The sequence below is a fragment of the Rhinolophus sinicus genome, chromosome 14, assembly GCF_057876585.1.
Source record: "Rhinolophus sinicus isolate RSI-liver-muscle chromosome 14, RSI-T2T, whole genome shotgun sequence".
NCBI classification, from domain to species: Eukaryota; Metazoa; Chordata; class Mammalia; order Chiroptera; family Rhinolophidae; genus Rhinolophus; species Rhinolophus sinicus.
The window spans coordinates 80720232-80742487 of record NC_142514.1 but is presented as its reverse complement, the minus strand read 5'-3'; the positions used below and the strand labels follow the sequence as shown (position 1 = coordinate 80742487).

Genomic DNA, 22256 nt, shown 5'->3' with positions numbered 1-22256 from the left:
GACACCTGGGCAGAGCTAAGAGTGGCCTCTGCTGGATTTCCCGGGCTTTGAGGGGCATATGGGCGGGCCCTCAGGGGCCCCCCGTTCTGGGTTTACCAGGAGGCAGTTGTGTGGTGGGTCCTGGCGGTCCTCACCTGCAGCCGTGCTTGCCTCCCGACGAGCCTGCAGTTGTGTTCGGCTGGTGGGAAAATCTGTGGGTTATCGCCGCCCCCCAGCCACACTCCTCAGGTTCCCGTAGCCACCGGGAGGCAGGCCCTGGCCGGTGCCTGCCTGGTAAATCCGTGTGGACTTCTAATACCTGATGCATCACAGACACGCAGGGAGCCTGGGACTTGTTTTTTGTTTTTCCTCTGTCCTTTCTGAATCCATTCCCAGAAGTCACACCTCTGGCTCCCCTCCGCCCCACTTCTTACTCTGCTACTGGGCTTTAGCCCTTGCACGCCTTTCAGGAAAGAGAGAGGTACCCTGTCTGCCTGGAACTGTTTCTATTATGAGACCCAGAAAGGGTTCAGCGTCCCCATGTCATCCTCCCACGATGCCTTGCAGAGGTGGCAGGGGCGGGAAATGGCTTCCTGCAGCCTGCGCGTGGCCACCTCCTGTTTCACGTTTTAAATATTTTATGAAAAGGGAGAAAGTGGCCTGTGGACTGGAAACTCAGGAGTACTTTGGGTGTGTTTTCTGCATGTTCCCCTGAGCAGCCCTCCTCAGTTGAAACCACTCATTAAATCTTGTGACTCTGAATAGCCAACTCATGAAATGAGATATTTTGTACTTTTGTTACTTTTTTAATTTACGAAGGCCAATTTTATGAGAGTTGAGTTGGATCCAAGCAAGAATTTTTTTGAAAACATGCTTTGTAAAGGGTATTTTTAGATTTCACCGTGAAAACCTATCCGAGTCCGATGGCCACAGCGAGGGCCGTGGCAGCCGTGTGCCGAGACGAGCTTCCCGCCCTCGAGGTGTCTCAGCACCCACGGCCACCGACTGGCGCGCTGGGTGTCACCTTCTCACGTTATGGGCCGTCCGCCTTTGCGCAAAATCGGGTCCCTCTAGTAGTCAGGTTCTATTTCGTAATGAACAGACTGTCAGAAGTTTGGAACTGTGCCAGAGCATTTTTGAGTTAGAACCCCGTGGAGTCACTGATAAAGCTGAAAAGCCAGTGCGAGAGTCTTCACACCGCCTGCTCTGACTGTCCTTCCAAAAGCAAGGAGAATGGGCCTCGCACTCTAGAGCTGCTAATGGGGCTGCTGCAAAGCCACCTCATTAGGGAAACCTTCCCTGAGCAGCTCGGGTAAAAGCCACCTTCCCTGCCACTCGTGTCCCTCTGCTCCTGGCTCAGTGCACGTACTGCCTCCTCACGGCTCTTCCTTCCGTGTTTAAGGGTTGTGTCCCCGGGCTGAACGGGAGCCCCGCACGGCCAGAGAGTGTGATCAGTTGGAGAACTGCTCTATCTGCAGCCCCTCCAACTAGGCTTAATACACACACAGTAGGTGCTCGATGTGTATTTCTGCAACTAAGGGGTAGATGTGCCTGGTCAAAAAAGAGGGAAAGGCATGAATCTTACAAGTGTGTCTCAGAACAAAACATATTCTGCAGGAGAGGTTAAAAACAGGATCTTCCCAAACCAGAAGAGGAAGCTGATGGGTAAAAGTGAGCAGATCACTTCACTTTGAATGTTACTAGGAAAGGGCGACGGAGGGCAGGATGTCCGGCACCTAAAGTCACCCAGGGGAGGTGCAAGGGGGACAAGTGGCTTCTGTGGCAGCAGCGACCAGGTTACCCGTCTCCTCAGATCCACGGGTGAGGTTGCTCGTCAGGCCGGTTTTCACGTGACGAGGACCCTTGGGGACGAGAAGTCACCCTAAGTTCCGTCCGTCAGCGCCCTCTATCCCTGGCCCCTTGCTGTCAGTCCCCCTCCCCTGGGGAAACTGAGGAAGCCTGCCTCCCATGCCACTGGGCACCCATTTCTCCAGGAAGTAAAAGCTGCCTTTGAAACAGCGCTCCCTGGAGTGTACCTATGGCTTCACCTGTGCCCCGGCTGTCAAAGAGCCCTGGGCATGCGGGCCCTCCCCACCGGATGCCGCGTCTGTGTCTGTTCACCCAGGGCCGTGACAGCGGTGTGTCTTCGTCTCCCTTTGCTGGCACTGAGCGGAGAGTATTTTCCTGCCTTCCCTGCTTGTTAGCTCAGGACACAAACTGGCCCACAGCTGCAGGGAGGCGCCCATCTCAGGTGGCCTGATGGGGGTTAAGGCTCAGCTTTGTTGCTCATGCTGCACTCTTCTGGTTCTGTTTCCTTTCCAGGGACGGTCTGTTTCTTTAACAACTTTTTATCGAACAGCAAGAAACATCATGAACATGTGCTTCAGCAAGGAGCCCGCACCAGCTGAAATTGAGGTGAGTGAGCTGAGCCCGCCCGCCCCTGCGTGCTGGGTCCTTCCTGGGGCCTGATGGCCTGAGGGGACTCGAGTGGTTGACTTGTCTTCTGTGGACTGGGGGTCGCCAACAGTTGTCACTCCAGTGAATCTAAGCTTGTTCAGTGAAAAAATAGAAAAGTCTGAGGAAGAGAGTTAAGCCTGCTCAGCTTGTCCCTGACTTACCCCGAAGCAGAGGCTGAGAGGCGCAGAGGCCAGGGTGCGCTCCGGGCGTCCCCCCAGCTGGCCTCTTCTCTCTCGGCCTGTGTGTGCCTGTTATGCAGGAGAATGTTTGGAATCCCTTGAAACCGTAGTTGTGCTTTTCCTTCTCCCCTGTTTTTTATTGAGTGGGATTGGCAGATGGCCATTTTTGTGCATCTGCCAAGTCTGCTCTTTGAGTCCGTGTGAGGCTGGGAAGCGAGTGTGCACCTCCATGCCCAGACCCATTAGCGGGAGTTTCGTGTGAGGTGCCCAGGACAGAGACCAGATCGTTTGTGTGCCTCCCCTGGCTGGGGCCCTGCTGAGCCGGTGTGAACTTCCAGAGGCCACCATCGGGGGGGCCTCAGCAGCACTCGGTCCCTGTCAGGGAATGAAACCAAACTCCTGTTGCTGGTGAGGGGCAGCTGCTGGCGGGGAGCTGGCGCTGTGGACCGCAGGCTTGTCTTTGGATGTGTCACAGGCCTCAGACCACGGCTTGCGTTCTCAGGGACGAATGCCACCTCTTCTGGATAAAACCCAGGCCAACCACTAGGGGGCAGCCATGCTGATCTGGCCAGTTACCTGGGACTGGCACTTGCAGGACAGTCCTGGCCAAACCAGGACATGTGGCCACGTCCATCGGTGCCACATGGTGTCACACCGCTGATAGTCACCACCAGAAGCCCAGGAGGCCCCTCCCTGGTGCTCAGGCCTGTTTCCCAGCGGCCCTCGCTCTGCTGTGTGCATAGGGTGCCCCAGCCGGCTCTGTGCCCAGTGCCGCCATCTAGCACCCGCGTGGCCTCAGCCCTGCCAGAGCCTCATTCCATCACCCGGTGTCAGCCGGCCCTGACTCTGGGACACGTGTGGCCATCAGTGACTTCCAGAGCGATCCTGGCATTTGTGGGGAGACATCAGAGGAAAGGAATGTGACTCTGGATAAAGAGGCCTTTGTAGCAAGTTCCCATCCTCGGGGGGTGGGGGGGTGGGGGGGCTCGTCACTGTCCGCAGCACCAGGAGAGCTCGGCCCATTTTAGTTTCCTACTAGGGATTTCATCCTCTTTGAAAGTCCGGCCTTTGCTTTAGCAGTTACAGAATGTTTGAACACACGGGGCAGATTTGGTAAAATCCAAACTTTCTGTCTGAGGCTGTCTAGCTTCTGGGTCTTTCCCAGAAGGCGGGGCCTTCCTCTTGGCTGGTGCTCAGCAACTGGAGTGACCCCCACTTAGCAGTGGGGCCCTCTCCCCCCCATGTCTGCATTAATCTGCCACAGGTTGCTGTCAGTCAGTCTCCTGCATGGGTGGCAGGGCTGGGACTGTGACCAGTCCCCACAACCAGACTGTTGCTTCTTCGTTCTTTACGTTCAACGAAATGTGTTTCAGGAATCCAGGCGTACAGTGATGTTGAATTTATTCTTGGCTTAGGGCCTTTGCACATCCCCGGGCTGGCCCCTCTCTGTCGACGTCACACAGTGTGGTGGCATCGCCGGCAGCACCGGTGTGAGCTGAGTGGCCCTTTGTGGCGTCGAGTGGTTATTGGTGAGGCTTCCACCTCTAAAGGTGGTCCAGCTCAGTGGGCTTTGCCAAGGTTGGGGAAGGTGATGCTGTGCTTCTGGAATGATGATTGGAAACAAAATGAAAAAGTACCTGTGAGTGGGGGCCAGTCACCTAAAGGCAAGCCAGGAACTGCTCACCTGTTAGCACACACTCCTGAGTGGGACTCGTCAGGTCCCCTGGAAAGCTTTTTAAATCGGCCAGTGTAGCCACCCCCCGCCCCGAGTCAGTTGGCTGGGGGATGACAGCCTGGCTGCACACGGTCTTTACTGCTCACGTCCTCACGCGGCCGGTGCTGCCCGCTCCGCAGAGGGGGGGGCGGCTGCTTAGTGCAGTGAGCGAGGCGCGTGTCTGTGGAGACGCTGGATCTGGAGGCTGCTCATTACAATCTAAAGATGACGGTGGGGCGTCCTCAGCCTCCTCCTCAGCATTGCGCCCCTCCTTCATGTGAATGATTTTTTTATTGTGATAGAATATACATAACCTTAAAATGTACCATCTTAACTCTTTAAGTGTACAGTTCAGTGTATAAGTACGTTCATATTGTTGATTGGTCATCCACGTCCGCAATGCTGTTTATCTTGCAAAATTGAAACTCTCAACCCATTTTGCAATAACTCCCCATTTCCACCTCCCTCATGCCCCTGGCAGCTGCCATCCTACTTTCAGTGCCCGTGAATCTAACTACTGTAGGTACCTCCTACGTGGAATCATTTTGTGTCCGCTTTATTTCACTGAGCGTAATGTCCTCAGGGTTCGTCCATGGTGTAGCCTGTGTCCGAATGTCCTGCCTTTGGAGGCGGAACAGTGTTCCGCTGTGTGGATGCACCCCCTTTGCTGGTCCGTGAGGACGTGGATGCTTTCACACATCAGCTGCCAGGTGTCTGCTGGAGTCCCTTTTGGATCTGCCTGCAGAGGTGATCCGGACACTGCCTTGCGACCCTGCGCTCGGGGCGGCTGGCCTGTGATGGGCTCCTTCATCGTGCATTCCGTCCCCGTGCTGTTGAGTTGACATGTGCTCTGTGGCTGTGGCACAGCGGAGGTGCTGACTGCCCCTTCCTCTGCCCACAGCAAGAGTACTGGAGGCTGGTGGAAGAGAAGGATTGCCATGTGGCAGTGCACTGCGGCAAGGTGGACACCAACACGCACGGCAGCGGGTTCCCAGTGGGGAAATCAGAACCATTTTCAAGGTAAGGTTGGGTTCTCTTGTCCACGTCCCAGGAACCCGATGGTGTCCCTCCCTGCCAGTCTGTGACGTCCCTCTGCTTTCCTCTGCAGGCATGGGTGGAACCTCACCGTCCTCCCCAATAACACAGGGTCCATCCTGCGTCACCTCGGTGCTGTGCCTGGTAAGGATGCGGCCGCTGCCTCCAGGGTCATGATGCTCTTGCCTCAGCAGCTTAAAGAATGCGTGTCAGCACCCTGGGAACTCCTAGGCAGAGCTGGAAAAGGGTGGGGGTGATGGTGCAGAATATATGCATATATTAAACACTGATTTGTAGAAAAGAGAGAAATAGGATCATAATGGAAGTCCGTAAAAATGTGGAAAGGTGAAGCAGAGCACAGCTTCTAGAAGCAGGGCTGATGCTTAGTGGCCAACTTTTCACCTTGAAATAGGTATTGTTAAAGCTACAGGTGTGGCCCCTTAGGGCTGCTGCAGGCTCCTAGGTGATAAATTCTATGCAGAACTTCAGGAAAGCCAGGTGTCCTGGGGCTGGTGTCACTGAGGGCTGGGACCCTGGAGAAGGCCTGGGACCCTCCACAGCCTGCGGGAGGCGATGCCTCCTGTCCTCTCTCTCCAAACAGCAAGTGGCACCCGTTCTCTGCCTCAGCCCATGGCTGCTGGTGGGTGACTTGCCAACGGTCGTCATGGTCACGTTCCATGGGGCATCTTGCTGCCCAGCTTACGCATTAAGATGCTTTTACTGGCTGGCAGCAGTGCCCATCTTGGCTTCGCTTCTGTGTGGCAGCAGAAAGAGGAAGGACCTTCTAGTTTAATAAATGAGATTGTGCTTATCTTAAAAGATAAGCACAATTTTATTAAACAATAAAGAAAATAATTTATTGTTTTATTAAACAATACAATTGTCTGTCTGGTTTTGAATCCCATTTCTTCCTTTCTCATGTGGGGAGAACAAAGCGATGTCTGATGGCTGTCACTCTGAGACAGTGCTGCCGCCCTTCAGAACGCTGTTTTCCCTTTGTGTTGTAGGAGTGACAATCCCCTGGCTAAACATCGGCATGGTCTTTTCTACCTCATGCTGGTCTCGAGACCAAAACCACCTTCCCTACATTGACTACTTACACACTGGTGCTGACTGCATCTGGTAAGTGCCTGGCCCCGGGCGGCCTGGGGGAAAAGGGGCTGCGGCTGAGGTGTGGGGGCGCCTTCACAGCAGCTCCCGCGGGCTAGTGGCTGACGGCCTTGGAGAGCTTGCTTTTCTGAGTCTGTCCCGTGTTCCCTGTCATAGTGTCTCAGCCTGGGGTTCCCCACCTCCGTGAGAGGGGTTTGAGATAGCAGAGTGTTTTACTTTGCTCTGATGTCGGGCACTTTTCATGTGCTCATAGGTCACTTATGATCCTTTTGTCAGTTGCCCACCTTCGATTTTCCTTGTGGGGTATTCTTTGTTGTTCTTTCCAAGAGTTTGTTTCATATTAGGGATAGTTAACATTAGGAGTGTCACCAAAAGTTGCCCTGTGGCGACCATGTTGTGAGCCTTCTCCTAACCCGTGTAAACCATTCTCTCTCTCGCCTCATCTGAGCGCTCGTTTTCAGCCTCCAGGTCAGTGTGTCCTACCTGCCCCCAGCTGTGGGGAAAGGAGGTGTGCTGGGAAGTGTAGTTCCTGCTGTGTCCACACGCACGTGCTGCTTCCCCTGCACACGTGTGTCTGTTCCGTGGAAAGCATTCGGTGTCGGGACCCACCTGTGAGCCGAACTGTCAGCCCCAACCGGCCTGATCCATGCTAGCTTTCTGCTTCCTTTGTTTACGGTGGCAGATGGGAAATTACTGCAAATAATCAGATGTCTTGTCGTCTGACATTCTACCAGCACCACATTCATCCCACACTAACTGTGTTTATTGTCCTAATGGAGTGATTAGGCGTCTTTTATTAAAATAAACAAAGTCTTAGAACTAACATTCTCGCTCCCAGGAGCCCGGGTCTGCAGCCATCTCCGCATTACGACGGCCTCCTTCCCGGCCCCATCTCAGCGAGCGGTGAGGGCCTGTGTGTGGGGGAAGGTGGTCTTCAGCGCCCTGGCATTGGTCTTCTGGGAGTGGCTGCTGGCCCTGGGGGCCGAGAGAAACAGGCAGATACGTGCAGACCACACAGCTGAGAGAGGACAGCGAGACGCTTCTCATTCGGGGCACGAGCAGCTGCTTTGACGGGAGAGTCTGTGGCGTCCCCCACCGGGAGCCACTGTTCCCTCCGTGCTGTTCCCTGGAGAAGCTTCTGTGGGCAGCACCGGGCCTGGCTTGCGGGTTATGGAGTCGCACCAGGCCTGCGACCTGAGCCAGGACACCTGAAGAGACCCCTCAGAGCCTTGGTTCTTTCATCAGAGAGTGGTGGAATGGGAGCCACAGCCAGCAGGCTGATGGGGTGAAATAACGGCTGGGTTAGAGGCAGGGAAATGGAGTCTGTGGGCTCCTGAAGACCATTCCCTGCCCCTCACTGATGGAGAGTAAAGCAGAGGCTGGGACGTGATCACAGAAATTCATGGTTGTGGTTTTTTTTAAGACATGTGATTTTGGTTAGAAACCCTGGATTTAACTCACAAATCAGTAACAGAATACGTTGGCACTGAAATAATGTCAGCAGTAAAAGAACCACTTCAGTGCGGCAGCCGAAACCAGGGTTTGGCCTCCGACTGGAGGATTTCATCACAGACACCTTAGCTCAGCTGAGAGAGGCGGCGCGGCCGTCCCACTGGGCCGTGGGGAGGTGCACGTTTGGAACCGGGCGCTGGGGCGGGGCGGGCTGTCGAGCGTGATGAGAAGTGCAGCATCACGGCCTGCTCTGATTGTCACTGGTGGTCAGTGGCTTCATGTGCTCTGGTATCCTGAGGTCCTGTCAGGACGGACGCTGGGAACGGAAGGTGGGCCCTGCTGGGCGGGGAGACAGAAGGGGGGTCCTCGAGGCCTGGAACACCTGCTGTGTGCACGCCGGCAGCCTGGCACCAGGATTTCCCGTGTTTGTAGATGACAAGTGTGTCCTTGGGACACCAACGATAGTTCCTCCACGCCCCGTGATTGCAGTGAGAGGTTCCAGATTCTTCGGTCAGCTGAGGTCTGCCTGCATCTTCAATCTTCTCTCCTTCTCGTCTTCCCTGTTGGCTCCTTAGCTCCAGCCAGAGGGGCCTGCACTGTCCTGAGCCTGACTCACTCCAGGGCTCCCCTTGCTCACTCAGTTTGCCTGACCCCCGGCCTGTGGGCGTTGGTTGTGCTTTGCCTGCTGCTAACGGGCTGGCTGGGTTCTGGCACGTGCAGCTGCCTCGGGAGCAGAGCCTGGGTCCCTGGGATGGGCCGTGCGCCCATTTCACAGCTGCTGCCGTGTCAGCCTGAGTGCTGGCCGCTAGGCAGTGCGTGGTCAGGCTGGACTCCTTTCCTGACCTTCTCTGTATTCGGAGAACTGAGGGGTTCTTTTACGTTTCCCGGCTCACCAGCCCTCATCTCTGTGGGACGAAGGAGGCAGATCTGGGCCCGGCACTCATGAGGTGGCCTGGGCTGGCAGCTGAGGGGACTGTGTAGCCCTCACCGAGTCCTGCTCCTGCAGTGCCTCCTCTCACAGGGAAGTGCCACATGCCAACCCGGTGATAAGACGCAGCTTTGGAGCACTCAGGAGAAGCTAACTGAGTCTGTACATGTTTCTGGATCTGATTTATAGGGGATTTAAACATCTGCTTTTGGTTTGAAGGCTTTTTGGCTCGTGTAGGTCAGATCTGCATAAAGATGAACGTGCAGTTTGGCTGTGCTGGGCGGTCGCGGCGGTGCTGCCCTGCGAGTGCGGGGGCGTGGGCCTGGGAACGTGGCGCCGTCACCCAGCCAGGCATCTCGCCCGTCCCAGGATCGGTTCCTCTCCTGCACCCAAAGCCGCTTTCCAGGCCGTGTTTGCTCCTTTCTGAGGGAGGAGGACGGATGGGCCCAGCACGTGCTCCAGGCAGAGGGTCCTTATCAAGTCCACTTTCTCCTTGTGTCCAACTACCCAGGTATTGCATTCCTGCTGAGGAGGAGAACAAGCTCGAGGACGTGGTCCACACGCTGCTGCAGGCCAACGGGACCCCCGGGCTGCAGATGCTGGAAAGCAACGTCATGGTACAGCTGCTGCCTGGCGCCGGGACCCCGGGACGTGGGCGGGGGGGAGGCCAGAGCTGTCTCACCAAGTCACCGTCCTAGCTGACCCGCCTTTCAGAGGCAAAGAGGACAACACAAAGGAAATCCTCGAGGGAGCGATCCAAACTGAACAAGTGTCTTCCTCAGATCGCATAGGGTGTCGGGCTCGTGCACGTGTGGCCTTTGAATTCATTTCAGGGCTTGTTTCCTGCACGGAGACGGGGTCCGTGGGGAGGCTGGGTCCTGGGTTTGGGTGGGTGCTCTGGGGTCTGTTGGTGCTGCCATTCCCACCTCCTGGGTACCTGGGTGGCTGGGCCGTGGATCAGAAACACTTGATCTTACAAAGGGAAGCACAAAGGCATCTGAGCCCATTTCCAGAAAGTCATAGGACTTGTGAGTTCCTGGGAGTCTTTTTAGCCCTGAGCTATGTTCTGACACTTAAGCTCAGGGCCTCTCTGGCCACTGCTCACCCCTACCTGGGTCTCATGTCTCTGCTGGGTCCGCCAGCCTGGCTCAGAGAAGCTGAGCAGCAGCCCCTCTGTGGGTACAGGTCTGAAAGGCCCCCAGCTTGTACCCCTGTGGCTCTGCCTGACTCTGGAGACAGGCCAGCGGCCCTGCTGGTGGTGGGAACTGAGCCCATTTTCTACCCCTGGCAGTGCTGGGGCAGGAGGGCTCCAGTGTAGCGGGCAGGGCTGTCACAGGCCTGGGTGACTCTTCTCACTCTTGTGCCAGTTATCAGTTTAGATACTCCTTCTTGTTATTTTAGGAATTAGGTATCTTTATTTTCTAAAGTAAAAACAGCAGATCTTCAAAACCAAACAACCTGTCTCCTCATGGGTCCTTCTTTAAGTCCTCATGCCCCACCTGGAGGACAGGTGTGCATGTTAACACAGCTGCTGGGAGGGAGGCTGGTTCTCAGGGCTTTCACAGAAGGGACCCCAGGAGCAGTGGAGGGGCAAGTGGGGGACTGACCGTGGTCGCGAGAGTGGCCGGCAGGGCAGCCCACGGGGAGCGCGTGTCAGCCCTGGCCTGTCTTCCCAGATCTCCCCAGAGGTGCTGTGCAAAGAGGGGATCAAGGTGCACAGGACCGTGCAGCAGAGTGGCCAGTTCGTCGTCTGCTTCCCAGGATCCTTTGTGTCCAAAGTGTGCTGCGGCTACAGCGTCTCTGAGACCGTGCACTTTGCCACCACCCAGTGGACAAGCATGGGCTTCGAGACGGCCAAGGTAGGCGGTGAGCCCAGCACCGCCTGTGGTGTGGCTGCAGCAGGCATGGACGCAGCAGGCATGGATGCACACACCTCCCTCCCTGTGCCTGCCTGTCTGTTGTCAGATATGTTGAATTTAGGAAATGCCTCTGACACCTCTGAGAAGCGACAGGGGTGCTTTAGGGGAGGGGAGCTATTAGCGGTTTATTTGTATCAGGAAAGAGTGAGCCCCGCTGCTGGCCCACTGTAACACTCAAGGTACTTAGGGTAAACACTTACCAGGGGCAGAAAGTCTCCACCCATTTTCAAGTTGTAGCTCGTGCCTTGTGGCTGGCAGCGTCCAGCGATGGCTTTTCCCGGTGTCTGGTGCCTTGCTCATAAGATCGTTGTATGATGTTCAGTTGCTTTGAAACCAAATGAAACTTAAAATTTGAACATTCTGATAGCATCCCCTGCCCAATAAAGAAAAACCTTGACACCTGCTTGGGAATGAAAATGTACCCTAAAGGGATGTGGGTCACCTCTTTCAGGAAATGAAGCGTCGCCATATAGCTAAGCCATTTTCCATGGAGAAGTTACTCTACCAGATTGCACAAGCGGAAGCAAAAAAGGAAAACGGCCCCACTCTCAGTACCATCTCGGCCCTTCTGGATGAGCTCAGGTAACGTAGCCCTCGGGTTCTGAAAACCCTAGGACAGCGGCCGGAGTGCCGGGCCCTGCGGGGGTGCGGCCGCCACTCAGAATGGCAGGGCCCTCCTGTGCTGGCCAGGTGGGCGAAGACTTTTGGGTGTGGTTTATTTTTGTTGATTTAAGTTTCCCCTTCTGTCTTTGTGTTGGATGTTTGGAGTCAGAATTTCCTGATGTGCTGATGCAAACGGCTCTGTGGGAATGCCCGGGAGGTGGGCGCTGACCCCCGCTGCACGCTGCCAGGGAGGACATGGCAGCCGAGGCTTCATTTCTAGGGGTTGGGGCGGGTATGGAGAGGCCCCCGGAGCCCCTGTCAGCTGCCGCACACCTGGCGCCTGCGTGTGGCCCGCTGGTCCCCCAGCCCGAGGCCCGTACCCGGCTTTCATCCCGCAGCCATCGAAGGAGCTCTCCCACGGTTGGAGCAGATCAGGGCAGAAATTGAAGAGAAGTGTGACTGTTTGCTTGGCTTCCTGTGTAACCCTCTTCTCTTTTCCCACCATGTAGCCTCGCGATCTCTCCCTTCCAGGGGGGAGACCCGGTAGTGCTGAAGGACAGCACATGGATTTCGACTCGTGTCGGTCGAACCTTTGATGACGATACCGGCAAATAGTTGGTCACATCCATTCTTGGCTCGGCATGAAGGGCAGGGCACCCCTTACGTAGCTCTGAGGGGTTTGCCATGCGCCCTGCTGTCTCGCCCGCGTTAACTGTAGGCAGAGCCCAGTCACAGAACAGTCTCGGAAGCCGGGGGGTGTCTGACCTTTTGACTAAAGAACATGGGTCCCCAGCTGGGGGCCTTGGGAAAGAGTGTGTACGTCTCACCGGCCCTCCCCTGACAGGAGGGTGCACCCAAATTAGGGGTCAGTTGGCTGGGGTGCGGCGTGTTCCTTCTGGTGGCGAGGGGACCGGCCAGGCCACTGCACCCAGCCTCCTGACGGGCCGGCTCTTCTGTTGTGTCTGGACAGGGATACGGAGCTGCGGCAGCGGAGGCAGCTGTTCGAGGCCGGCCTCCACTCCTCTGCCCGCTACGGCAGCCATGACAGCGGCAGCACCGTGGCGGACGGCAAGAAAAAGCCTCGAAAGTGGCTGCAGCTAGAGACCTCGGAGAGGCGGTGTCAGATCTGCCAGCACTTGTGCTACCTGTCCATGGTGAGCCTGCCCCCCCTTCACACCTCCCACCTTGTGTGCCCCCAGCCTGCGGCCCACCTGGTGGAGGGGGCTTCCCGCGCCAGGAGGCCTGTCGGAAGCCCCGTCCTTGGGCCGCTGTGGGCCTGGGGTGGGCTCTGCTCTGTCCATCCTGCTCCCACGGGGTCTCCGTCCTCACCTGCAGCTACAGGTCTACAGGAAAGCGGGCCTCCCCCACTCTGCTGCCCAGAGGAGAGGAGACACGGGACCCCATCTCTGTCCTTGGCTCTTTTCCCATTTCTGTCCAGCTACGTGACTGAGCTCATTGCCCTGGAGAACTCGGAAGTCTGTCTTTAGTTAGAACAAATGTTCCTCCTCCTCTCCCGTTTCCAGCCTTCAGCCTCCGGTCAGAGTGACCTCAGGTGTCCAGGCCGCCTGTTGGTGGCTCTGTTCTCTCGCCCCCCTGGGCCAGCTTTTCCTCCTGCCTCTCTGTCTGCAAGTGCTGTCCAGTCCAGCCCGTCTGCTTTCGGGGTTGCCCCCACAGTGCCCCGAGGCCATCATGACGCCCCAGCCAGACTCAGCCTTCTGTGATTATGTAGACATTACCACCCCGCCCGGTCCCAGGCTGGAGGGCTCGGGGGTCAGCGGGCTGGTGGAGCGCTCGCCTCGCCTCCCTCTGCATAGCTGCCCTGACACAGCTCTGGGTGTCCCAGCTCCCACTCAGGGCTCTCCCCACCCCACAGGCCTCAGTCCGGCACTCGTGGCCTCCAGTGCCGTGGCGCCCTCCCCACCCATGTGGATTCTTCCTCCAGAAAGAGCAGCTTAGATAGTAAGTGCATGCCCCACCGGCATGGCACGTGTCCCACCTGACCCACATGTGACAGCACCAGGCTCACGCAGCACCGAAGCACAGAGCAGCGAGTATGTCTACATCTGACTTTCTTCCTGGTCCCGCCGCCTGTCTGCCCGGCCCCCACCCAGCTGCCCGGCAAAGAGGAATCACGCCCCTGGTTGAGTCAGGTGCCCTTTGTAACGTCTGAGGGGTCAGAAAGCTGAAAGAATGGGAGAAACTGCTGCATTACTCTGCTCAGGCCGCTGGAACAAGACCCACAGGCTGGGTCGCTTAGCATCAGACATTTATGTCCCCACAGTTGGAGATGCTAGAAGTTGAAGATGCAGGCGCTCGTAGGGTTGGTTCCTGAGCCCCTCTACTTGGCCAGCGTCTCCCTGTGTCCCCACTGGGTCTTCCCGCTGTGTGTGTTTATGTCTTAATCTCTTCTTGTAAGGACACAAGTCATATTGGACTAGATCCCACCCTTACGACCTTACTTACTTTAATCTCTTCTTTAAAGGTCTGTCTCTAAATACAGTCACATTCTGAGGTACTGGAGTTAGGACTTCAGCCTATGAATTGGGGGTGAGGGGGTGGCGGTGGATGTGTTAATAACAGTCCATAACAACCACGCAGCCCAATTTAAATATTTTCTTCTAGCTAGCCTTCTTTTCCCACATGTATATTTTTAAAATATATAATCAAGAAACATGCTGTCTTTTAAAACAAAAGAGCCATAAGCATTTCTTCAGACCTTAAACAGCTGTGTAAACATCATTGATAAAGGCTGTGTAGTTCTGTGTCCATTCCTCTTTTTTCAGTTGTAATGCATTTTATAAAGTGGATGTATCTTTAAAGTTAGTACCTGTAATTTTAGGGCCTAGAAATGAAGCAGGGGAAGAAAAGTTTACAGTTAAATGAAAGGAAAAGAAAGTTCTTCAGACTGGCATCTGGAACATTGAAATCTGTTTTCTTTTGTGTGTCTGTCAAGGATGGATTATCTGAGATGAGAAGGCTGAAGGGTGGTGTCCTTGTGTGTCCCCCCCCCCCATTCGTGTCCCCCAGCCCTCAGAATGTGACTGTATTTGGAGGCAGTTAAGTTCAAATGAGGCCTAATATTAAGGTGGGCCCTAACCCAGTCTCACTGGGGTCCCTATAGATTGGGTGGGTCTGTCCCTCTTGTGCCGGATGGAATTATTCCCGTGGGAAAGAACAATCATGTTATTTCCCGTGAGTATGAAATCCGCTGACTTCCATGTGTGGCAGTGGTCTGTTCCCATGGTTCTGAGGACAGCAGCATGTGGGCTGGTTTTTAGAAGCTGTTCTACAGAAAGTTGTACCTTGAGAATTGTCACCTGGCATTTTTTATCAGCCTGAATGTTTTTTCATAAAGCATATATCCCAAATCCATAGGTAAACCTTGAGGTTTTAGTTATAGTTACAATCTTCAGTGCTTGCATTTCTAGTAAGTTTGTGTAGTTTTGTTGACTAGGTTTCATATTTTGTCCATTCCTGTCCCTAGCCCCAGGTGTCTGTAAAAGGTGATGTGTTTCTGCCAGTAATTGTCGTTTCCTTATGCCTACAGTTTGTGTTCTCATTTTTGCTTACAAACACTGAAGTCAGGAATCTTAGGTCTGTCCCCTAAATCTTTATGAAAAGGCCTGTGAACCTCTTGTGGCTTAAGGCAGCATACCCCCCACCCTTTAAATTACATCATATGAACAGAACTAGAAGTCAGGGTGGGGGGATAAGCCCCACACACCAGGCAGCCATCCTTTCTCCCTGCCCTTCGGTCCAGCTCCACCCATGCTGCGTGTCTGGCAGGTCACGCTGCCCGCACACGCTTGGTGTGGTCCTGAGGCCCGCCGGGCGCACTCACACACAGCTGGAGGCTTTGCTGGGGGTGGCACGAGGGGCCTGCCTGGGTTGCAGAGCATTAAGAACTGTGATGGGTGGAGTTTCGGGTGAGTTTGGACAGAGGCACTGGACCCCCCCCCAGTGGTGTGCGGGCACAGCTCCCATGGAACCAGCTGGACTGACAGAGCTGCTGAGATGTCCTGGGTGTGTCCCGTGCACCGATCCAGAGCCATTCTGACACCTCTTCTGGGTCGTCGGGGAACAAAACGTCTCAGAAGCGCTTAGAATGTGAGAGCTTATAAACAAGTGTCCAATCTTCTAATGAAGATTAGAACCTCTCAGAGGAAAGAACAGCAGAAATCGAGGGGACTCAAGGTCGCCCTTAGGTGCACATTAGAGATAGTTACTTGTTTCCTACCCTGTTTCCCTGAAAGACCTAGCCAGACAATCAGCTCTAATGCGTCTCTTAGAGCAAAAATTAATAATAAGATCTGGTCTTATATAAGAACCCGTCTTACAGTAAAATAAGACCAGGTCTTATTAATTTTGGCTCCAAAAGACTCATTAGACCTGATGGTCCGGTTAGGTCTTATTTTCGGGGAAACATGGTAGTTGAAGACCTTGTTCCAGGTGATTTTTCATTTTTTCCATCAATTTCCAATGTGTTTGAGTCATGGACGACCCTTAGCTTGGACGATAGATGTCAGCGACAGGCCGTCTCTGGTTGATCCCTGGGAACTCTCCCCACTCTTTCGATCGCTCCTCCCTACACAGCAGTGCTTTGATCCCCTTCAAAGCTCAGGAGTGCTTCTTCCTCGTAGGTCGTGCAGGAGAATGAAAATGTTGTGTTCTGCCTGGAGTGTGCTTTGCGCCACGTGGAGAAGCAGAAGTCCTGCCGAGGACTGAAGCTGATGTACCGCTACGACGAGGTCAGTCCCCAGGGCCGGCCCGCGGGGAAGGGGGTGCCCAGGCAGCCAGGGGCTCCGCAGACGATGGCCAGCGTCATCGGCCCTGGTTTTCTGTAGGCACTTGTGAGCCTCTGTCATCACCCAACTCGGGCAAGCAGGGCGGGCCTGACTGAGTGCGGCCCCGTAGTTCTAGGTGCGTTCTGGCCGGACAGAGCCTGGCCTGTGGGAGAGTAGCTCTTTGTTCCAAGATGGGGGAAATGGGGGCTCCAGACTGACCTGGAGAAACCCAGGAACCGAAACTAGAAATTTCACTTTCACACACTTGGTTTCCTTCCTGTATTCTGCATGTTAACCATAAGTGTGCCGGGGAGCCCTTCCCATACCCACACTTCCTCCCTGGCACCTGGCGGGGCTGCTGCAGTTCCCCCGGTCCCACCCCCCCACCCACCCCCACCCCAGCAGCATCCACCAGCATCCTAGTCACCAGGGCCTTGCTTTATAAGGGATTTGATTTCAGGATCTGGGTACCGGTGTCCCCAGTGCCACACTGTCTGGCCAGGCTGCTAAGGGCACGGGGGCCTGTGCTGTAACCTGGCCAGGCCTCAGGTCCAGAAGGGACAGGGGGCTTGCCTGTGCATGTGTCACAGGACACCCCAAACTGAAGGTGATCCGCAGGGGAGGAGGGCCTTTTCTTCCCTCCTCCCGGGTTTCAGGGCCTGAATACGAAGCCTCTCTGGTCTCCATGTTCTCAGAGGAGCCGAATTCTAGGGCCCCGGAGACAGGGCCAGAGCAGCCTTCCAGGCCAGAGCCCATGGAGCCTGAGTCATTCATGAAATTAGTCCCTTTCCTAACAGCTAACCACATCTGTGCACTTTGGCTTGTGGAGGGTGTCACTTCCCTGGGGTGTGCAGCTAACAGGACTTGGCAGGGATTTCTGCTCAGAAACTCTTGTGGATCAGTGAGAGGCGAAGCAGCCTCCTGATGAGGGGAGCCCCACAGCACCCCCATCCTCACACGTAAAACGACCACTGTAAAGCTGGGGGCACTGGGGCGCACGTGACAGCATCGCGGTGTTTTGGCAGAATAGGCGCCTTCCATCTCCTTTTATGGAAAAGCTGCAAACAGCAGCTCGGCAGCTTTGATCTTTTCAGGAATTCGTTATCAAATCTCAGGTCTAGAACTTCAGAGCATGCAACACAGGCTTCCGGCAGCCTGCTGGCCACTTGCTAAGCTCCAGGCAGGGCCAGGGGAGGGGCTCTGAGAGGCCCCCCCACCAGGCTCCTCGCCTGCAGGGAATTGCATCCAGCTCTGTCCTCACCCAAGGGCCCTCCGCTAAAATGTGGAGCCTCTGTCTCATTCTGCATGTCATTCTGTAAATCCTGTTGGTTCCACCTTCTAAGTAAACCCCAGGTCCAGCCACTTCTCATCACTGCTAGTGCTTCTGCCGTTTACGGAGCCGCCACCTACCTGCTCTGCAGAGGGTCTTTCCCTCCGTTCCTTCCCCAGTTCCTGTGCTTCGTGGGGTCTTTTCTGAGACCCCCCCCCCCCCCCCCCCGCCCAGCCTGCCTCAGGCTCCATCTAAAGCCCTTCCCTGTCAGTTCATTGGTCTCTACAGTCCAATAGACACCCCCCCCCCCCACCTCCACTGAGGGGATTGCAAGAAAAGTCCCTGCACCCGGGGCTCTCACCTCCAGAAGCAGCGAGCATGTGACTGTCACCCTCTCCTGCAGTTTACTCTTTATTCTACCGTGTTTCCCCGAAAATAAGACCTAGCCGGACCATCAGCTCTAATGTATCTTTTGGAGCAAAAATTAATATACAACCGGGTCTTATATTAATTTTTGCTCCAAAAGATGTGTTAGAGCTGACGGTCTGGCTAGGTCTTATTTTCGGGGAAACATGGTAAGTGCTTCCAAGGTGCTGTGCAATTGCCTCGAGATATAAACTGGCAACTTGCTGGAACACACGGCCCTGCCCTCAGAGGGCACCTTTCACTTCTTCACCCAGAGCTCTACTTGGAGCTCACCTCTCGGATTTCCATGGGGACCGTGTCACCCATGGTGGCCTGTCCACTGCTGCGCCCATGGCAGCCTCGGGCTCTTCCTCTGGGCCCTTCTGGAGCGTGGTCCTCATTGCTGTAGTGGCTGCAGTGGCCACAAGCTGTGCGCCCGAAGCCGCCTTCCTGCCCCCCCCCCCCCCCCCCCCCCCCCCCCCCGAGATCCAGAGGCTGCCCCTGTGGAAGGACCGAACCTGGCCATCAGACAGCTGAGCCCCGGGCAGGGCCGGTGCCCGGGCAGGACGGGCATCTGTGGGGGCTCCGGCCATGTCAGATTTGATGGAAGCCTGTGGCTACGTTGTAAGATTGGAAAGCTGAAAATAGACCTCTGTGTCTTTGTTTTGAAGAGTATGTTCAGTGAAGGCAGTAACCGCTTTGCCCTCCCTGCTTCTTGGCTTTAACAGGAAATATCAGAACACAGTTAAAAATAACCCCTTGGGGTAAGAACCACTCTGGTAAGTGGCAGAGCGCAGCCGCGGTAGCGGTGTCTCTCTCAGGCGATTTCGAAGCTCTACGTAATGTGGATTTGTTCCCACCTCCAGCCCACTTTGTAGCTGGGTATTTCGATGGGACCAAAATCCTGGAAACAGATTTGCACATGTAGCGTCTGTCCGTCTGCAGCTTAGTCATCAGTGTTGATGAGGAAGAGAAAGCGGTACTTAGAAGACTCCTACTGCGCCAGTGGCCTGGTTTATTTTAGTAAATGAAAATCTGCAAGTCTGTCCCGATTTGAACTGTGCTTTTATTTTTAATAGGGGAATTTCTAGCGCAGGGTTGGATTTCAGAAATAGCTTTGAGAGGACCGTCAGCTCTCGTTCTAAGCCCCCGAGTGCCCAGCAGAGAAATTCCCCACATCGGGCCCTTGGGTCACGGGTGAAGGCAGAATGTGCTGTGACTGCACAGTGTGTTGAGGTGACTTTAGTCACATGTAACTGGGTTTTAGAGAAGCTCATCTATTGTCCCTTATTAGCATGTTTATTGTAAATGTTGTAAACGGCCAGAGATTAGTTGGTCACAAATGCAGAGCGCTGCCCCTTCCCAAGGCGCCTTGAACTTCCTTTCAGCCACCTTTCACTTTTGTACGAGCGCCTCCGTTGCTGTTTCCAGAAGGCCAGAGAACAGGTGGCGTGACATGTTGGTTATGTGCCATTTTGATATTGCTTCCTGTGGTATCTTAAAACTGGGTGATTATGAGTTGTGTTAAAATTACAAATATATTTTTGATTAGCAACAGATAAATGGGTCTTGAGTGAATTATAAGAAAGCGTGTTTCGTTTGCCGTCTCCCCTTCACTGAGGAGGGACAGCAGGTGAAGCAGGCTGGGTATCAGGGCAGCCAGTGAAACAGCAACTTCAGGCATTTGTCACCGGACAGAGCAAGTGAGAGGACTTGAGGTGGTGAGCTGGGGACCTGGGGTGGCAGCCGGCTAACCTCTTTAAACCCCGAGGTGGTAGGGCTCACCCATGGAGGTTCCTGGTGGTCAGCCTGCAGTTTCTCTCCCAGTGTCTCAGGTGTGTGCCCCTGGCCACGTGGTGAGGGCACTTGTTGTACCCCAGGTGGAATGCAGCTCGTAACAGTTACACACTAACTGTGGTGAGAGGACTTGTGTATTTCAGGGCTGTAGTGTATTAGTTTAAATCTCACAGCCACCGGAGGTGCTATCAGGCTCTTTCCACTTTTGGACGAAGAAGTAGAGGGGAGGGGAGGTTAGGTGATTGACGAGGCGGCCTCTCCGTGCACCTCACCCCGCACCTGCTGGCTTCCAATGAGAAGATGAGAAATGGCCCCTTTCCCTAAGTAGGAAAGCATCTGACTGGCCGCTCCCAGTCAGGGGACCCGTCCTCTGAGCCCCTGCATCTCAGAATCGCTGCGGGAGGTATCCCTGGTCCCTCCCAGCTTTCCTGAGGCTGATGAGATGCTGGCAGCCCAGCGGGCTCTGCTCTCCACGTTCCCCCCTGGGTGGCTCTGGGGACAGCTCTTCTGGTTTGTTAATTCTATGTCTTCCTTTCAACCCGAAACAGGAACAAATTATCAGTCTGGTCAATCAGATCTGTGGCAAGGTATCTGGTAAGAACGGCAGCATTGAGAACTGTCTCAGTAAACCTACACCAAAAAGGGGGCCCCGCAAGAGAGCGACGGTGGACGTGCCGCCCTCCCGGCTTTCATCCTCCATGTCGTCCAGAAGTGCTTCGAGCTCATCGTGAAGCTGCCAACACCGTGCTCAATCGAGATCTATTTTTTTGTAATTATTACATTCTAGTTTGGAGTACTTGCTGTAGGATACAAGCTGTCTTTGCACTAGCTCTAAAGAAGATTTTCTTCTGGTTTTAGAGAACTAATTTTGTTTTAGCATTAAACTGTTGAACTTTTTTTTGTACTTAGAATACCTAGATACTGCAGTCAGATTTTTGAAACTGCCGTATATTCACTGTTTTAAAACCCTTGAGGGGCTGTATTAATTTGTATTGCCCCTGTGGCTGACAAAAGCCTTTTTGTGTTTTTTTTTGTTTTTTTGTTTTTTTTTTTGTAACTGTTGGGGAAAAAAGGCTTTTTAACCCATTTTTGAAGAGGGTGAAGTTTGGAGAACAAATTTTAAAACCATCAGTCATGTGAGCAGATTTTTCTAGAGAGCAAAAGGGATAGGAGACACACACTCACACACACACACACAAAGAAACTTGAAAAGAAATGGCTTTACTTTGGCTGTCTTTTCTTCTGTCATGTGCAAGATGAGTTTGTAATTTTTTAAAACCGGAGAACCCCCATTTTGTTTCTTTGGGCGGTTATGGCAGCTGAAGGCGGACGTTGTTTCCTAACCATAGGCAAAATGAGGAGATTTGAGTGACTAGGTTCTCTTTACCAGCACATCACTATGCATCTGTTTAAGGAAAAAAGAAAAGAGAGAGAGAAGAAAAAGACTGCCTGCCTTGGAGGGGTCACGTGCGGGAAACCTGTGCCTGATTTCATTAGGAAATCCATTCTGTTATTTTTTGGTGCTGTTGGCTACTTTATCAAAAAACCCTTCAATAGCATCCTTAAGGAAAAAAAAAAAGGAAAAAAGTGATTGAAGCCGTTAAGTGCTTCTTTGTCATAGACGTGCAATCTTTCTAACATTCCATCTTCATCTCACTGCTTGTTTCACACCTTCACAAGTCAGCATTAATCTTTCTTTTTAAATTTGTTTCGTTTATGATCATTTAGAGCCACTAGGAGGTCTGCAGTTCTTTTTGAATGTGAAAATGCATTTGCGCTCATCTTGTCTATTTTTTCTCTTCATGTTGTAACAAAAAAGAAAAAAAAGAAAAAAAAAGAATCCCATCCTTTTGTACATACGCCTGTAAATTGTTTTAAATACTTGAGCCTTTTTCTCGGTGGGGGGTGGGGAGGGGGGTGAGAAGACAAGATGAAGAAAAGCCTTACATTTCAGTTTCTTCATCGGTTGGATTGGATGCTTACAGGGTTTTTCTTGTAACATTTATAAGTGCTGCTTACATCACTGAACAACAACAAAATAATAATGGAGTAGCTGTTGCCCTTCTCCGGTTGTGTGTACAGTATGTGTGGAATAAAAAAGGGAAACTGTTTTCACAAGCTGTTCTTTGTTTCATACTTGGATTCACTGATCCCGTAGCTACCCATTCTGCACTGAGCTTGCCAGTGGGACTGCCAGGACCGTCCTGTGATCCACTTCGTTGGTTGTTGTTGCAGAAGACTGAACTGTTTGGGAATATTTAACAATTACATAAACAGAGTCAAGTGTTTTCCAATGTGGTTGTCTGGTTTTTATGGCCTTGCTGTGTACTTTCCCTCTTTTTGACAGTGAACTTCTGCCTATGGCTTACAGTTTGACATTTAATTTATTAGCGCTGCTCTGCACTCCTCCCTTGGGAGGGAAGACTTCATGTTGTTTATTGCCAGTTTTTTGTTTACTTTTCAGGTTTGTACTACAAGGTTTAATAATAAAAACAAACTTTTTTGGACATTTGTCTGTCTTTTGGAAGATGAGTGAATGACATGAGCTCTTTTCTGATAAGTGGGCAGAGGGCTGAGCGAGAACCCCCTCAGCCAGGAAGTGGCGCAGACAACACGTTTTGATC

General features: G+C 53.6%; 1 protein-coding gene across 6 annotated transcripts in view; it reads left to right on the top strand.

Annotated features, from left to right (window-relative positions):
• JARID2 (jumonji and AT-rich interaction domain containing 2) overlaps nt 1-22139 on the top strand; it is a 253610-nt gene extending 231471 nt beyond the window's left edge. For all 6 annotated transcript variants that reach the window (XM_019742971.3, XM_074335194.2, XM_074335195.2 and 3 more), the window contains 10 exons: nt 2302-2394; nt 5231-5349; nt 5438-5508; nt 6372-6486; nt 9366-9471; nt 10531-10713; nt 11225-11355; nt 12347-12530; nt 16017-16124; nt 20181-22139. In XM_019742971.3, the coding sequence (XP_019598530.3) occupies nt 2302-2394; nt 5231-5349; nt 5438-5508; nt 6372-6486; nt 9366-9471; nt 10531-10713; nt 11225-11355; nt 12347-12530; nt 16017-16124; nt 20181-20363 (1293 nt within the window). In that variant the 3' untranslated portion in view covers nt 20364-22139. The remainder of the gene's footprint in view (nt 1-2301; nt 2395-5230; nt 5350-5437; nt 5509-6371; nt 6487-9365; nt 9472-10530; nt 10714-11224; nt 11356-12346; nt 12531-16016; nt 16125-20180) is intronic.
• The last annotated feature ends 117 nt before the right edge of the window (nt 22140-22256 follow it).